General features: G+C 31.1%; 1 protein-coding gene across 1 annotated transcript in view; it reads left to right on the top strand.

The window, feature by feature from the left end:
• The window catches only part of PCDH15 (protocadherin related 15), a 562,288-nt gene that overhangs the window by 335,444 nt on the left and 207,499 nt on the right, over window positions 1-19,345 (top strand). The window contains exons 17-18 of the mRNA XM_011361648.1: window positions 11,054-11,133; window positions 18,522-18,615. Coding sequence (XP_011359950.1) covers window positions 11,054-11,133; window positions 18,522-18,615 — 174 coding nt within the window. The remainder of the gene's footprint in view (window positions 1-11,053; window positions 11,134-18,521; window positions 18,616-19,345) is intronic.

Raw genomic sequence — 19,345 nt, 5'->3', positions numbered from 1 at the left:
TATATATATAACCATTAGTTCGCATTAATAACTCTCTCTCTGACAGTGTGCAATCCTCAGCCTACTTGGATTCTGCCATGCAAACACCCTCCTTCCCGAGTCATTCTTCAACACATAATACTACCTGCCAATATCATTGTACACTGAACTGCTTTCTTCATTCTACCTGTGCTCTGACATTCCACTGCAGACCAATGTCCTCTTCTCATGCTGACAACACCATAAACCTATTACACAATATGTCACAGCAGGCCATGCAAATGGCCTATAATCCTCTTGGGTTTTCTCACCATACCGGGCCACCTCTCTCACAACGACCTTCTCACAGAAGCACTGCTTATTTCCCTTGGGTTCTGAAATCTCATTCCAGGCATACTCACCTATATTCAGAAGATACGTTGATCTGTAGCATTCATTTCTTGGTGTAGTTCTGTTTGGTTTTGGTATTAGGGAAAGAAGAGTCTCATATAATTAGTTAAAAGTATGTTCTCTTCTATATTTTGAAGACATTGTAAAGATTGTTTCAATTCTTTAAATGTTTGGTAGAATTTACTAATGAATCCAATTGGGTCAGGCCTTTATGGGAAGTTTTTCTTTTTTCTTTGTTTTTTTTTTTTGTTTTTTGTTTGTTTGTTTGTTTGTTTTATTACTAATTCAATCTTTTTACTTGTTTTAGGTCCATTCAGGTTTTTTTATCTACTTGTATTGGTTTTGGTTTGTGTACTTTTAGGAATTCGTTAATTTTATCTGTTATTTAATGTGTTAGTATATAATTTTTTTATAGTATATTCCTTTATAAGTTGTTTTATTGCTGTAAGGTCAACATTGATGCCCCAATTTTTTGTTTTTGATTTTAGTTATATGAGTTTTCTTTTTTTTAATCTGACCAGAGGTTTATCAATATTGTTTATCTTTTCAAAATACCAACTTTTGGTTTCACTGATTTTTCTTTGTTGTTTTTTTTTACTTTTACTTTCTTAATTTCCACTCTAGTTTTATTATTTCTTTCCTTTTGCTTGCTTTAGGTTTATTTTGCTCATCTTTTTCCTATGTCTTAAGATGGAAAATATCTTTCCCCTTTTTAAATATAAATGTTTACAGCAATAAATTTTTCTCCAAGAGCTTCCTGATAGCATCACAAAAATTTTAGTGTATATATGTTTTTAAATTTATTTTTCAATTTTGATTTTTTGAAGTGTTTACTAATTTTCTTTTTCTTCTTTGCCCATTGGATATTTAGGAGTCCTTTGTTTAATTTCCACATATTTGTGAATTTTGAAATTTTCATGTTATTTTTAATTTTATTCCATTGTATACAGAGAAAGATTTCTTAGATCCTGGGCTTCTGCAGCATGGAGCTTGATGTGATTTAAAAAAATGCTATTGGCCTGTCCCTTTAGGGCAGATAGCATAGTCTTAGTCTGGAGCAGTGGGGGAGAAAGAGTCCTATGATCCTGGATGGACCTGAAAGAAATAGAGCTTCCATCATGCTGTTCTGCTGGGGGTGAGAAGAAATAACTTTTTACTCAAATGCTGCAGACTCTTGCTTTTCTTACTTAACTTTAGTAGATTTTCTTGAATCTGTGTTTCTTCAGTTATTGTATGCTCTTAGAACAATTTCAAGAGATTTTAATTAATTTTTTCTTCAGCCGTCATGCTTTCTTAAGTGGAAAGGTATCCACAGAACTCTTTCCTCTGCCATTTCAAAGTGTCTCTATTGTCTGATCCATTCTTTTTCATTTTTGAATACAAATATCAACTGCAAAATAATGTACTAAGAGGACAATCTTTAAGTTGGGCCTGTTTACTGGCTTAGAATAATACATATTACTAATTATGAATTATGAATTTCACTGAATTTATCTTTTTTTAGCTTCAAGTCTTGATGACTGACTTTTTTCAATATTTTTTTATGACCTACCCCCACCCCAGCCTATTCCTGCCCCTCAGGGATCAATTTATTAATTAACCAATGTCAAACTTTATATTTTTCAGACCTTTCCTGGAGATTTTTATCTCCATCTATTAAGATGTAAAGTGGATATTAGAAACAAGCAGTTCTAAAGTATCCACACATTCTTATAGCTGAAAATTTTTGTAAAAACTAGGAAAACAATAATTTTTAAGTAGTTAGAGGGAAATCTTATATTTTATCTCTTTACTGATATGGTAACATATCCTCTATTATACATTGTCAAGTCTTCCATAAAAGTAAGGCCTATTGATGACTGAGGGATACTCTCGTTAAAAAACACTTTACAGATTTTTTCCTAAATTGTATTATGCATTTATTCTTAATATCAACATCAATAGTATTTATTAAGTACATGCCATGCACTAAGCTGCATCCCAGATATGGATTATTTCATCATCAGGACAACTCTGAATTAAATGCCATTCTATTTCAATATCATTCATGGAGTCACTGAAAAATAAATAGGCTTAGTGACTTCCCCCAAAAAATTATATAATAATTTTTACATGATTATATAAATTACAAAAGAATTACATAATACTAATAAGTGACAATCAGATTTCATTCCTATTTTTTTTTTTTTTACTCTAAAGCCCAAGGACTTAGCTACCAACTTAAATTAATTCTTTAAACAATACTTTTTATTTGAATGGAATTCTAGAGCTTTCTAAACATCTGTTGCCTTTTCTGATCCTATATCAACTGTACAGAATATACATTTAAGTGTTATTTACTCCTTTCTACAGTTGAGAATATATGTCCAGTGACACATCCCAGTTCATGTAGTTAAAAGTGAGGTAGTTAGGACGAGCCCTTAAATCTTATTATTATTAGCTCTGGGTTATTTTTACAAGTGTTCACTTAACCAAAATATATCGAACATTGTTTAACACTTTCTCAGTATTTATGTCTCAAATAATCGGAATTTTCTTAAAGGTAGAAACTATACTATATAGCATATCATTCCTGATGCCCAGCATTAAATATTTTGTTTATAATAGTTCCCCAATAATTTTTTTTTTTTTTGGCTTTTGAACTCAGGATACTGTGAGTAGCAGTTCCTAAAATAGATTTCATATTTATATCAACAGATGGCACTGTGATATGTCAGGCTTAAAAGACAATCAGTCTCTGATCCCTATGCTTATTGTATCCTTTTTTTTTTTTTAAGGTAGAATGTTTTTGTGCATGTCTTTTTCCCTCAATATTCTCAGATCATTATCTATATACTTACTTTCTTCAGTTTTTCTGGATCTATTAATTCCATTATTTTGAAAATTTGGTTTTAATGTGCCAAAATTTGGGAAAACTAGTTAGAATAGTATGTCGGCTCTGAGGTGGGGCTTGGGAAACTAAAGTGGAAGAGTTTAAGTGTAGACTGAAGGTTTCTAGATCTTCATAGGTCTGAAAAACAAAAATAAAACTGCAATAAAGCAATTCAATTTATTTAAAACTAAACAAAAGTCATCTTATAGAGAGATATCTTAGCTTTAAAAATGTTGTTTCTTATTTATCTGTTCAGTTTATTACTAAATGTAGAATGTTGAGAATTGACAGAGCCAAATGTCTTTCCACAATAATTAGATTATTTTTGGTAACAGTTAGGAGCCACCAATAAGTAGTGGTAAAAGGGGGCTAGTGTTTTTTGTCACAACCTTCTACTTCTTAGAAAAAAGTATGTCTCAGACCAAATACTACTACTCGCAAACATGAATATTGTTAACAAATAAAATATTCCTTTCATGTCCCTGACAACATTTTACATTTAAGTTCACTTTAGGAAAATTGAACAGTATTTTAGAAACAGACTCGATTAGTGTTATAGTTAGCGTCAGGCAATAAGAAACTCTGAATCATTAGGTTGAACCCATACTATTGTGGTATCAACTTTGAGCACCATTCCAAATGACAAAGGACTCCTTGGGTTTTTATACTTTGTTCATACTATCCATATCATATTTAACACTCATTTCATCAATGATTACTTATGTATAACATTTATTAATGTAATAAAATTTTCTGGTATTTATAAACGAAGATAACCGAAATATTAGTGGGCCCTCATGAAATGTTTGATAATGCCCTTTCGAAATGTGTTTTGCCTTAGGACATTCTTAAGCTATAGAATAAACCTAACACACATACACAGACACAGACATACATGGACACACACACATGCATACACAGACACCCATCACTCTTCTGTCTCAAGGTTAGAAGAAATTGAGAAATGTGTGGAGTGTAGTATGTAAAATGAAGATCAAAGCAAGATTTTTTTTTTTTACTGTAAATATAGTTGATTGAAATACAAGACAAAACTGGTACACTAACACTTTCTTTACAACATTAAATTTACCCTAGGAAGTGCAAAGGCAGAACCAAACTGTAAGTACTAAGCAATATCAGTAACAACGCAGACAACAGATCTGCTTTCATAGAGCTTACACTCTAGTAGGAGGAGAAAAAAATTAATAGAATATATTAGTGAGTTATACAGAATTTTAGAAGGTGATAGATGCTATCTGGAAAAAAATACAGGAGGGAAAATGTAAAGGCAGTACATGGGGCTAGCAATTTGATCAGTAATGATTTCACTGAGGTGACATTAGCAGAGTTGAAGAAAATAAGGGTATGAGCCATGTGGGTATCTGGGGAAGTTTTTCAGGTCAAGTACAAAGGCTTTGAAGTTCAGGCCTACCTAGTGTGTTTGAGGAAGAGCAAAGACACTAGTGGGACTGGAGTAAGGTAAGATTGGAGGAAAATCATAGAAATAAAGTCATCCAGTAATACGGGAGGTAATTACTCTGAGGGAAATTAGGTACTAATGGAAGAACTTCAGTAGAGCAGTGACATAAATAAACTTAAAATTTAAAAGGATCATTATGAATAATCTATAGTGCAAAGTAGTTAGGATATTATTCCAGTAGTCAAGACTAGGCCTGGAGTGATATCTCTGAAAATGTTGAGAAGTAGTTTTATCCTTGTTATATTTTGTAGGTAGAAACTACAGGATTTGTTAATGATTTGGATATGGGAAAGAAGATAGAAGTTAAAAATGAGTACTAAGATTTAGTCTGAGCAACTAGAAAAATTGAATTTTCATTAATAAGAGCAAAAAGAATGTCAGGAGGAATAAACCAATTTAGTACATATTAAATTTGAAATGTTCTAATTAAAGTTGTTGAGTAGACAGTTAGATATGAGTTGGGAAGGAAGTATGGACCAAAAACATATATTTGAAGTCTTGAGTATTTAAGAACTATAAAACTTTGAGATTGGATGAGGTTCTTAAGGAAATGAACGTAGAAGACAACCAAAGACTGATTTTAAGGTGCTGAGGAGGTGAGAAGGACCAGGAATGGAGCCCCAGGAAAACATATGTCCTGAAAGCTAAGAGAAGAAAGTGGATTGAGAAGAAGGGAGAAATAGATTATGTCTAATGCTACTGACAGGGCAAATTAAAAATGTGCAAATTAAACAAAGATTCAAACAAAAACAAATATTGTGAACTGATTGGTGATTTTACTGAAATGGAATTTACTGGCGATGTTGAAAAGAGCAGTTTCAGGGCAGTAATTGTGGTAGGATTGGAAGTATGATTGAAATGGTTTTAAGAAGGAATGAAAACAATTAGAAAAAGTATAAAGCAAAATCCTTTTCCAAAATTTTTCCCTAAATAGGAGCTGAGAAATTACATTGTCAATAAAAGGAGAAAAGATAGAATGGTTACCAGAAGCTATATATATAAAATCTGTAGAACGTATGAAAAAATTGCTTCAATTTTCTTAGTGAAATAATAATCAGGAGCACCAGCTGATAATAAGGATGGAGTAGGAATAAAAAGATACCTGAGGAGAAAGAGTTAAATAATCATAGAGGAAAGAGGGAAAGCGAATGAAGTAGCAAAATGAAGTACAATAGGTGGACAAGATTAAAACTCATTCTAGAGCTTTACGTAAAACTGACATTTTACATAAACTTATTTCAAAAAGGAAATTTTATATCCAAATATAAATGACAAGACAAGGCTACTTGCTATTAAAAGTATGCATTAATTCATATTGAAATATATCCAAAAACATTAATATTTTGTTAAAGAACCAATAATTTAACACTAGGAGTGCACACACACATTTTTGAAAAGACTGCTGTACTGAACTGACAATTTTAGTTCTTGCTCTCAAGTAGTTTAACAACATAAATCAGAACTTGTTTGCCTAAGTGAAAAAAGAAAAAAAATAATCTAAATCCATTGATTTTTATCTGTTTTAGAATCCCTAAGGGTAGGTACTTTGTCTTAATGTCCTGTGAAATGTGTAGAATCATCCTGTGAGCATAAAATGCACTCTACCAGATGGTATTTGATGGCCATGTTCATCTTTAACATGAACAGAATATTAGTTTAGGGAAGATATGTTTCCTTTTTCAAAATTCCTGTTTTCCTGTGTCTAAGTACATCGCTCAATGTTTCAAATTCCCATTGGTGCTTCTGAAAAATGGGTGACTTAAATTAGATGCAATGATTAAGCTTGTTGAGCAGACTAGAAAGAATAGTTGCTTTAATCTTTAAAGATTTTTTTTTTTTTGTCCATCAAGCCAAAGTTAAAGGAAAAACTAGCTATCTTAGTTCATTGTTATTAAACATGTATCAGCAAACCAAAGACTAAATTCCATTACTCCCTAGCTATTCAAAGTGAGCTTTACTCAATCGTTTAACCTGAGGTATATATTTAACCTCAGGTTGTTTATCTGAGGCCAAATAAAATAAGAGCTAGTCATCCATTTGCTATTGTTCCTCAGCTCACTAGGCATGTTTACACCTTATGGCATTTTCCCTTGCTATACTCTCTGCCTCTAATGCCCATTTCTATATGACTTGCTCTGTCATCTTTTGCGTTTGTCAGATTTTCAGATTTTCCTAATAACTTCCCTCATAACTGATATATAAGTGAAAATTATCACTCTACCCTCCCCTATATGTCCTTCCTGAATTATTTTATATTTTGGTAGCACTTCTTTGGATCTGAAAACTATATATTTTAATTTTTTTTTTTCACTAACTGTTCCTACTACATTGAAAACTGCACAAGGGAAGAATTTTTTTTTCCCCGTTCTATTATTCACTTGTGAAGTCCGAGTACTTAACACAGCATAGATGTTCAATAAATATTTTTTGAATTAATCAGTTGTTATTATCTTCACTTTGCAGTTAGGTATCTTGCCTGAGAGGAGGTGATACAGTCAGTGCTGGAACCCAGGTGGCTGGCTCCACAGCCTACTGGGTAAACTCTATAATAAGCCCAGGAAAAATGAATGTTACCATACTTCTCTTAGATCTTCAATAAAAAGCTCAGATTTTACTTGACAGATAAAAATAAAACATAAGAAATATTTTTGTACTAAGGATGAGTAATTCTTATGTATTAGATTATGGAAAACATTTTTTAAAAAAACCCCATTGCTTTTAAAAGATGAAACAGTTACTATTATCTCTAGATTAAAAAAAAAAGGAGTATCTTCCAATTAAATAAATTATAAAGAACACTAATTAGAATGACATCAGAAAGAATAATATAGTTGAAGTCTTTTTTCATTTCCCATTTACCTATTAGGTTACTGTGAGGCTTAAATGAGAAAAGGCATGCAAATATGGTTCCTGACATATAGTAAATAGTCAATAATTTTAACTTAAAGATTCACTATTCAATATCAGATATAAACTCTGCCCATCATTTAAAGAAAGCTATCTATACTCATAAATAGAAAAGCAAAATTTTAAATGATTTTAGAAATATATTTTAGGGCACATATATTCACATGATCAAATCTTAATACTCCAAGAATCATTGCTTCTGCTGATTTCTCCTATTATTACTTTTATGTATTCTTCCTTTAGATATTGGCAAATAGAGATATACAGTATTTATACTGGAGCTAACACTTGTAATGGATATATTTAAGAACTCTGATCTAGGTAACACCATTTTCCCTCATTTATTTAGTTGACTGAGAAATTCTTAATCTTCCCTAATTATGACACTATTTGCCACAGATCCTGAAACAACAGAGTTGACTAAGAGGATAAAAGAAAGAAAACAGTCAAAGAAGGATTTCTTTCTAAATATGGATCTTCGAAGTTTTCAATATGGACATAACCTCACATAAGAATGAAGTAGTCGGATTATTGGCTTTCACAATCTTTAAAAGCCTGAGGTATTTGAATAGTTAAACAAAACTGGAGAAATATGTCAAGGTACTTCAAGGATTGAAAGTAATGAATTTGGTTGAAAAAAATTAAGAATCCGCTAGGAATTCTTCTCTATTATTAGTTTACTAACATAACAAAATCATGAAACATAAATAAAATAACACCACAATCACAGTGATTTCATCCCTCAAAAATAATATAAACAGAATATATCTGATACATTACAAGAAATGTTCAACATAAATCTGGACTTAAAATTATTTGCACAAAGTTATCTTGCTTCAGAATCTATTTCTTTTGGCATTTATGAAAATACAACAATAAATTGTCTCAAAAAAACCCAATAACAACAACAACCACATTCCCATAAACAAACAAAAAGAAATAGTAATATCTATAACAATATGCCAGATAAAAAATGACTGGAAGAGAAAACAACAGAAATTGTTTAATGTGAGCTTTTTAGTGATAAAATACAGTCTTCAGATATAGCATAATTCAGTGTTTCTTCAAAAAGTTAATTGAGTATCACTACTTTCAGTTTCATTTTATCTTTTTTTTTTTTTGCTAGTACTTTTTTGGCAAGTAACAAAAAAACAAGGGAAAAACATCAAGTATCTATACTATCAATCCCATTGAGTGTGCTTTAAAAAATCCTTTGTTTCTTATTCTCTACTCTGAGACTTTCACTGTAATTAATTTAATAAAATTAAAAATTTTAGATTTAGATTTAAATGGAATATTTTGAAGTTATTACTGTAGATAATTTATTATATCATTATATTTTACTATTTTATTTTATTCTATTGTATGTGTATGTATGTGTGTGTAATATGAAAGAGCCTTACTCAAAAGAAATAAAATCTTGACTTGGAAGAAATGGTCATTTTGTCTGCTTAATTAGAAATTGACTGCAATGAGGGTGCAAGGAGGAAAGCAAGACCACTAGTAAGATGGCTATTGTCATAATCTGTGAGGAAGATGGTAGGAAAGTTTAGATACAGCCAGATACTGCAAATATTTTAAAGATAGATCTAATGGGATTTACTGAAGGTTTACACTAGAGAGTAAGAATGATCAATTAAGGTCAAGATATGGGGTCTGAACAAGAAGAAGGAGATAGATGCTGCTATTTACTGAGATAATGAAGTTACTGAACACAGTAGGTTGTTTTCTTAATGAGAGGAGGAGTGGGAAAGAGATCAGGATTTGGGAGTTTTAACATTTTAAATTGGGAATGCTTATAATTCATCTAATTTTCGATTCAAATAAGCAACTGGATATGTCTGAAATTCTGAAGAAAGGGCTGGCTTAGAAATATTGGTATGAGCATCCTCAGCATCTAAATAGTATTTGAAGTTTTACAATTAGATGAAGTGACTAAGTGAGTGATGTCCAAGGACAAACCTCTGCAGTGATCCAGTGTAAATATATTTTATAGATGAAGAGAAATCAGCAAAGGAAAATACGAAGTAGCCGATAAGGCAGAATTAAAAGCAGATGGATGTGATGTTATAGGAGACACACTAAAGAAGTGTTTCTTGGAGAAGACATTTTTATCAAGCACAGATTAAACAATCCTGCAAAGCTTCCCCCACAGAACCTGGCACTTTTTAAATATTATCTGTTATTTTTCAGTTGTCCCTGGACTCTGAGGTTTATCTAATCCAACAGAGGCTTCTGGCCATCCATCAATTGTGGTAGTTAATGGCGCTATTCTATGATCAGGGTTATGTCATGTGCGTCAAAGCTATCTGACCTATCAGTAGAAACAGTGCCTCCCTGCTGGTCTAAACATGAGATTTTACACTTGGGTTCTTATTGCTAGACAGTTATTGACAGTTATTTTCGTTGAAAGGGCACCATATAACTACCCTTATAACCTACCTTAAGGTCAGTGCCTATCAGTCAGAGAGGTTGATATTCCTGCCAGGCCCGGAACATATAAAGAAAATGCCTCTAGCCATTTCTCAGATATTTCTCCTCTCCCTGGGTCATACTTAGTGAAATCCCTTTCATATCCCTTTTATATTATCCAGATTTCTTTCTTCACCCTTATCTTCCATAATGAGATTTAAAGGCTCATTGGAAAAGGAAATTGGATGCTTTAGAAGGTCAAATTCCGTTCTCTAATGCCACAGAGTAGAGTGTCTTTATTTTGAGTAAGAGAAACCCAGGACTCAAAGTCAGAAGCTATAAATTTTGTATTTTCTGACTCGAGAGGAGAGGAAAAAAGGCTAATATTTATTGGAAACTCACAGTGTACCAGGTGTTAGTCTATGTGCCTTGACATAGATTATTTCAATTATATCTCCCAATATCTATTAACTTTTGTATTGTTATAGGTTTCATTGTATAAATGAAGAAATTGAGAAATAATCACAAAATTAAGAGGTGGAGCCTGGCTTTAAATTCAGGCTCTCTGAATCTAGATTCAGGATTTTTAACCATAATGCTTTCCTGACTCAATATATTCTGAGCAGAAAAAGAAGGAAAAAAGTGGATTAAATAATTTATCTACACTGTAAACATTTATGTAAAATTTAACACATTTGTTTAAATTGTAAGATAAACTCATGCAAAATTAAATACATAAACCTTAGGAAAATCATTACTGTATTTCCTCACATATATATTCAGAAAATATTATTCATATTCACTCTTACTACTTTCAGATGAGATAAAATAATGAAATTTTGGAATCAGATATGAAATTATTTTACATCTTGCCATTAGCTCATTTTTTAATCCTTATGCTATAAGAGTATCATGGATATGCTGTGCTGTTAGTTTCAAGTTTATATGTTACACTATACTGAATAGCAGCCATGTCAATTACTTATTATTTGATTTATGTTTTCTCTCTGAAGGCAACTGATCGAGAGGGAGACCCAATAACATATGCCATTGAAAATGGAGATCCTCAGCGAGTTTTTAATCTTTCAGAAACGTAAGTTAGAAATGATTCCTGATTTTTTTTTCCTTTTTAAATGTTAATGTACTGATAGCAGGAGAACAGACTTCTAATCAGAGGATTTCAGCTGTTTGTAGTTTGATTTTATATTTTTTTTCTATGAATGTTAATGAGAGCTGGGGGGAATAATTCTGAATCCAGAAATTTTACCCAGGAGACTATTTATTAATTTTAAACATGTTTTACTAGATAAAATCCACTGAGGTGGAAACATTTCATTTGCAGGCATAACCTGGGACTAATTATATCTGTCTAAAGTTGTCAGCTCCTCATAATAACAAGGAAATTTTTACGAAGAGTAACAGCACTAAATAGTTCACTCAAAGGGAATTTTTTTAAAACAAACTGTCATTCAGACACATTTAGAGTGCCACCAAACTCCATCATTCAACTTTTGAGTAATGTAGGTATATTTTTAAAGAGTTAACATAAAAATATTACAAGTCCATGCTAAGGCTGTTTGTGGTCTGTATAAATGTCATTTTACTCACCTCCAAACATATCAGAGATAATGTTAACCATAACTTTTGAGAAAACTTGAAGTAGGCATTAAGAAGGAATTGAGGTTTGCAGAGGGATCATTTACTTCCTTCTGCGACAGCAAATTAGCTATTCTGCTGTCACATGGGGCTGGTTGTTAAAGAGCTGTACTTGATACCTCTCTGATATTTTCTTTGTGGTCACTGAAAGAAAGGAGACCTGAACTTAGCCCATGGTTGTAAAATGAAAAAAATGACAAATGACCTAGGCATTGCTTCAGTCTTAGGAATATGTGGTACATGATGCCAAATCAAAGGTACCATGCATGGTCACATGGTCTTGTGAGGAATAGCTGCAATTCTCATGTCAAATAGGATGTTACAACCATGAGTTAACATGCCTGGAAACAAGATTTCCCAGATTTTTAGATTTCACAAATGAATAAACTTCCATTTAAAAAATGAAAGACTTAACCATTTTGAATTTTCCCCTATGGATAAATACAAATCGTAAATTAGCTATAATTAACAATCATCATTAAGAAAGAAAAAAAAAAATTAAAGGAACTTTAACAGTAATAAAGACTGTGTGCTACTGGTAAAAAAATAGATGTGTAGATCACTAAGATAAACTTAAGTTCAGAAATAACTCCTAACATTTATGACCAATTTATTTCTAAAAAAAGAAAAATGAAAAGAAAAGAAAGAAAGAAAGGAAAAAAAAGGAAAGAAAAAAAAGAAAAAAGAGCCAAGACAATCCAATCAGGAAAGAATAATCTTTTCAGCAAACAAAGCCAGGACAGCATGTTAAAAAATGAAGTTGAATCTTTACCTCATACTATTTGCAAATATTAATTCAAAGTGGACAGAGATAAAACTATATAACTCTTAGAAGAAAATACAGAAGTAAATCTTCATGGTTTGAATTAGGCAATGCTTTCTTAGATATGACTCAAAAAGCACAAGTAATTAATAAGAAGACTGAAGTTGGATCTCATCAAAATTTGAAAAACAACACTGCTTCAAAGGACATCATAAAGAAAGTGAAAGACAACCCACAGACTGAGAGAAAATATTTTCAAATAATGCATATGCTAAAAGACATGTATCAAGAATATTTATAGGCTAGCTTAGACCTTTAGCAATATATTTTAACACATTTGAAATGGAGGGATACTGAAATTTCAGTCCTTCTCTTTGAAATTTCTGGGATATTTATGCACATCTGCACCACCACTTCCATGTAAGTTGTAAGGATTTTAGTAATTTAAGTACTCTTTCAGAAAACAATGGAAAAGAAATAATGTTCTGCCTTATAAGATATTTCATACAAATAGTGTTATTGGTTATATTTTCTTTCTTAAAATAAATATTAAAACTACATGTTATAGTTTTAAATAAATACTGTGTTGTTTTTACTTTAAATATTATTTTATGCTATGATACAAATTTTAGCAATAAACATTATAATATCATTACTTTATCTTTTTTCCATTGAAATAAAAATATGCCAGAAAATTTTTATAATTCTTTAAAAAATATTAGTAGTAATGAATAATCATTTTAATGCTAATATAGATTGATAAATATTGAATTGTTATATACAGTCTGAGTTAAATAGTCATAGTCAAAAAAGAAACTTATTCTTTAAAGAAAAGACCTTTGTTTTATAAAAATCACAACCATTTGTTATGAAAATCATTCAATATCATATATTGAATGGCCAGACCTGTATGATTCTGTATTATTTTAATTTTCATAGTGTTTGCATTGATAGTTGCATATGATTTAGCAAATATTTATTCAGCAGACATTCACATATAAGTAAATGTTTAAACAAAATGTAAAGAAACTTTGTAAGTATGATTACCAAATTTTTAAGTTATTTCTTACAAGTGATTGAAGAATTTTTATAGATTGACAATCTATAAAGGTATGTGATGTAACACTTAAAGGCTTAGTCTGCTCCTCATTAGAATTTTATGTGATTTTTTTTTTTCTTCGCTGGCATTTTTATTTCTTTCTATGTGACCAAATTCATTTTGACACTAAATTTAAAGCTTGATTATGTTTTCCATATCACTTCAAACTTTGATTACACTGGAGATTAATATGTAAGGAAGATGATATATGTTTTCTTTTCTGTCAGTTCTACTTTCAGAATATATATCAAATAAAACTACTTCTCACACCCTTCACTCCACCACCTTAGTTTATGCCACCATCATTTTTTTCCTAAACTGCTACCAATACCTAACTGCTTCCATTGGTCTGTATTTGTTGATCATTAATTATATTTAACATAGAATGCTGTATCAAACTTGAAGCAATCACACGTTTTGAAGTATATTCTAATCTCTTTAAATATCATTATAAGGCTTGTAACATGATACCCAAAAGCAATATGATAAATTGGCCAAAGATTCAGACACTTGTAAGTATAAATGATGGTAAATTGCAAATAATAGAAAGTATTAAAAATGTTTAAAGGAAGGATAGAATACAAAGCACAAAACCTGTCAGATCATCTCTCTCAGTCCATAATATCACTGCTGCAATATTTCCTAATAAAGAGTGTAATTTGGGAAAATGGGTACTTATAGAAGCAGGTTTTAAATGCTAGCCCATTGGTTTGTTTGGAAGTAGATACCCTCTACTACTTTTTATATACTGTATGTTTAAACAACTTTTGAAAATCATTCTATTGTTAGGCAATCCAACTCGTTGTCCAAAAGGGCTTGATTTTATTAAGCCCCATACATTTCAGAAATATAGCCTTGGAGTTTGGTGAGGAAATTCTGTTCAATATAATTAATAAAACTGAGTTGGAATTCACATAGCATAAAATTAACCATTTTAAAGTTAATGAGTCATTGCGTTTAGTAGACTCACAAAGCTGTGCAATTACTAATTCCATCTACTTACAAATATCTTCATTCCAAAAGGAAACACAAGCTCATTAAATAAACAGTTTTTCCCTACTACCCTTTTCCTCAGCCCCTGGAAACCAATAATTTGTTCTATCTGTATGGATTTATTTAGTCTAGATATTTCATATAAATGGAATGACACAATATGTGACATTTTGTGTCTGACTTTTTTCATTTAGCCTAATGATTTGACATTCACCTATGTAGAAACATGTATCTGTACTTCATTCCTTTTTATAGCTCATAACATTTCATCATATTTATATATAGAAATCTGTTTATCTATTTATAAATTGATGGATGTTCAGACTGTTTTTCTAAATTTTGGCTATTGTGAATACTGCTACTATGAACATATATGTGTATGTGTTTAAGTATCTATTTTCAATTCTTTTGATTATATACCCACAATTGAATTTGCTGGGTCATATTGTAATTCTATGTTTACTTTTTAAGGAAATACCAAACCATTTTCACAGTGATTGAACCATTTATATTCTACCAGCAATGTACAAGGGTTCCAGTTCTTCCACGCCTTCATCAACATGTTATTTTCCCATCTATTTGTTTCGTTGTTGTTGTTGTTTTGCTGCTGTTGTTGTTTTGTTGTTGTTGTTAACTATGGCCATCCTAGTGAGTGTGAAATGGTATTTCATTGTAGTTTTGATTTGTGTTTCCCTGATAACTAGTGGTATTGAACATCTTTTCATGTACTTGTTTGCCATTTGTAAACTTTTTTGGAGAGATATCTATTTAAGTCTTTTGCCTATTTTTTTTTTAAATTAGATTGCTTGTTTATTTGTTATTGAGTTTTAAAAGCTCCTTGTTTATTTTGGGTACTCTTATTAGATATACGGTTTGCAAATATCTTCTCCCATTTTGAAGGTTTTTTTCACTTCATAGATAATGTCCTTTGATGCACAAAATTTGTAATTTTATGAAGTTCAATTTATTTATTTTCCTCTTGTTGCTTATGCTTTTGATATTATGTTTAAACATCCATTGTCTAATCCAAGATCATTAAATTTACTCTTATCTTTTTGTCTAAGAGTTTTATGGTTTCAGCACTTAATTTAGATTATTGTTTCCTTTTGATTTAATTTTCATATATGGTATAAGATAGTCTAATTTCATTCTTTTGCAATTGTAGATCTCCAATTGCCCCATCACCATTTGTTATAGAGACTGTTCTTTCTCTCTTGAATGATTTTGGCATCTTTGTTGAAAATCAATTGGCCACAGATGTATGGGTTTATTTCTGGACTTGCAATTTTATTCTATTCCCTACTATACATGGGCACTTTTGAATTCCCTAATTTCCCAAGAAACTTTCTAAGCAATTTCTCAACCCAGATTTTTGGAGCTCTGTTTTATGCCTCAACTATAATCTTTTGCTTTAGGTCACTGGAGGTTTACTGCCTGCCTTACAATGTTTTCCAGGAATACCCACTGCTTTTCTGCCTTGAGTGAGTTCTGAGTTAGGCAAAATAAAGACAATACCCTATATTTTTCATTCGAACAGCCTCCAGACTAGTTACAATAGGCAAACATAATTCTTTGTGAATAAAGATAGCTCTGCTTCTTCCAGAAACAGGGATCAGAATGTAACACTGGGATTGTCACAGCCATCTTTAAGATCACTCCAAGCTGGGGCGAGGGATGAAGGGGATGAAGGCTAAGGACAAGTAAATATGCCACAATGCTTTTCTCCCACTTTGAAGCTCCCTTTTTCTTGATTCTGCCTTTATTGGTTGCTGCCAACTTTTGACCATTCTCTAGAGTTTTATCAAAATTGGTTCTGATCCTTCCTGCTTCATTTTTTATCGTTGTTAAATGTTTTTATGGAAAGACCATCTCTTGGAGCTGCTTACTCATCATTTTCATTGATATCACTTCTGTGCAATATATTTCCAATAATGTAAAATTTGAGTAGCACTTTTATTAATGTTTTATCAGAAGTGAATCTTATGTGTTTTTACTACATGAATTTACAGGATTTACAGCATTCCTAAATGTAATCCAAGGTATCCTGCTCTATAACTTCCATCTAGCTGGTAATAAGACTCCTCCAGTTATTTCTAGAATTTCATGAAAGGACAATTATGTGTATCCATAAACTAGTCTTTCAGCTGTGAATACCAAAATATACTATGTATTTTTTCCCTCTTTCTTTATCTCCCAAATATCTTGTCCAACTGCCTACTACATTGGGACACAGGCACCTGTTATCTGAAGCAAAGGACTATCTCCATAATAATCATCAGACCTGTTTATGTACAATGAAAATGCTATATAAATTTCTAGTGATTTTTCTAATTCATTAAATAAGGAAAAATATAAAGTATTAAACCTTAAACTGAGGGGGAAAATGGAAAACAATAATTCGATTTTCTTTTTTCTTTTTTTTTGCACTAGGCTAAGTTTTCAGATTTCCTATTTCTTAAGTTACTTGTGAATAAGTCTCAGAAGCAATAAATGTCTTACTTTTCTCTTTGATTGTCATTTTAAAACAAGATTATCTGAACCATCTGCAATGTGGGAAGTTGATCCAAACCTAATTGTTATGAACTACCCTGGGAATTGGTTTTCAGTTATTTTGACAAACATTTTAAAATATACAAGAAGCAAAGTCAGTTTTTCATAGCCATACCATATGTTTAGAACATTTATTAAGTCCATAATAACAACAACAAAATAAAACAGAGTAACTGAGACTCTGATGTTGATTCATTGGTGTTGACTCTCTGCACTCAACTACCATATGTGGTGTTAATTGCTTGAATTTCACTGTAACAACAAAAGCACTTGCATTAAAATGAAAGCCTTTTATCAATCAGAAATAAATTATCTTTTTATCTCTGATAAATATTTTAATGTTTTGTTATATTAATATAATCTCTCCTCCACAGTAATGTTTGTTAGGTCTTAATTAAAATATCATGTACAATGTTAGATTATAATATCTGAGACATACATGTAGAACTTGTCTTGAGAATATTATGTGACCAAACTGTTATAAAACAAATTACATGGAAAATACTTAAATATTTAGAAGCATTTATTTAGAATAGTAAAATGTTAAGAAGTATTATTAAATATATTCTCAGTATGAAAATTTTCCCAGAAGCTGTTCATCTTCCATTATATATAATAAGTTAAATTAAGAAACACATAAATTTCAAAAGAATAGTTAAATCGATATATCGACAAGATATATGTTTTTGTTGTAAAATGAAAGAATAAATGCTCATAAGATTAATTTTTCTTTAAAAAGAATGAGAAATATGCAGTTTGATTCTTGTTTTGAAAACAATTATAATGTATTTAAATATTGTTTTAATGAAATAAAAAGAAATGTTACAAAAATAAGCATAATATCTATAAAAATTTTAATATTCCACTGTGTATTTTCTAATTTTCCACAACAAAGCTCAATTATTTTAAAATTAGAAAAGAAGAAGAAATAAAATTTAATTGCTAGAACTTGTCAAAGATGGAATTCAGATGTTTGTGTTTCCATAATGGATACATATGTTACAATGAATGGGAATGTTGAAATAGATGAGTTATAAGAAACCATTACTTGACTCAAAGGATTATAAAAGTGTTATAATGGAGTCTTTTACCTTTGAAATAATTACAAACAAGATAGATATAACTCTTTCTGGAATGAATTAAGTATAGTTTTATTCTTTTCTTAGAGGATAGAGAATTTACTCAGTAATCTCATTCAGATTAGCATTTTTTGTTTGTTTGTTTGTTTTTTATTGCTAAGAAATGCAACAGCCTTAAAAGCTTTTCATCAATTTTCATCATGAATCCTAGAATCATAAATCTAAAATACTAAAGCTATGTTTGCTGATGGGGAAAATCATATCGAAAGTAGTTCAGCATAGTAGAAAAGACTCTTTGTGACAATACAGCTTTTAATCTTATTTGTTTTCTTTGTCACCAGTACTGGGATTCTAACCTTAGGGAAAGCACTGGACAGGGAAAGCACCGATCGCTACATTCTGATCATCACTGCATCTGATGGCAGACCAGATGGGGTGAGTAGACTCCCTGGGAAAGGATTTTAAAAACATTAAAAAACTGAGAGAGCCCTATAGTTTTAGACTCTAAAACAATTTATCACAATCATGAATTCATGAATTAATCTCTTTTTTTGCTGGACCAACTACTTATAATTGTATAGAGAACGGTTTTTTTTCTCCAGTGGTTCCTTTTAATAGATGAATTTATACTCTGAATTTGTTATGGTGTTACAACTTTTGACTTGTGATTGGTGTTGTTACCCAATTCATGGGAGAAATGAAATCTAACTTAGTCTGGGAAGTGTTCCATTGTGTCCATCATCAGCACAGCACTCTAGGAGTTTTACTATGTTGGAACCTGATTGCTTTAATGTTACTTTGAGGGGGAACGTGGAGGTGGGAGCATGTGTCAGAAGGGAATTGAGGATAGATATTTTGAAGTACTTAGGAGAACAAGTTGATTGATTCCACAGGTTATTCGTAAGCAGCACTCAGAATCTTTGATAATTAAAGTGGTTTAAATGGGCCCATAAATGTACAAAAGATAAATTTTATTTCCTCTGCACCTAAAAATTAATTAAGAATAAATAAATTATTGAGTCATTCTGGAGTGTTTTATTTTTTTATTTTTTTAAATTGATTTATTTAAATTAGTTTCAAGTATACAGTACATTGGTTAGACATCTATATAGTTCATAAACCGATCCCCCCAATTGCTCCCTCCCTCCCCTGGCCCTCCACCTTG

This window comes from Pteropus vampyrus, unplaced genomic scaffold, assembly GCF_000151845.1.
Source record: "Pteropus vampyrus isolate Shadow unplaced genomic scaffold, Pvam_2.0 Scaffold68, whole genome shotgun sequence".
Lineage (NCBI taxonomy): Eukaryota > Metazoa > Chordata > Mammalia > Chiroptera > Pteropodidae > Pteropus > Pteropus vampyrus.
Note: the sequence above shows the minus strand (reverse complement) of the source record. Positions and strands in the feature narration are given on the sequence as shown.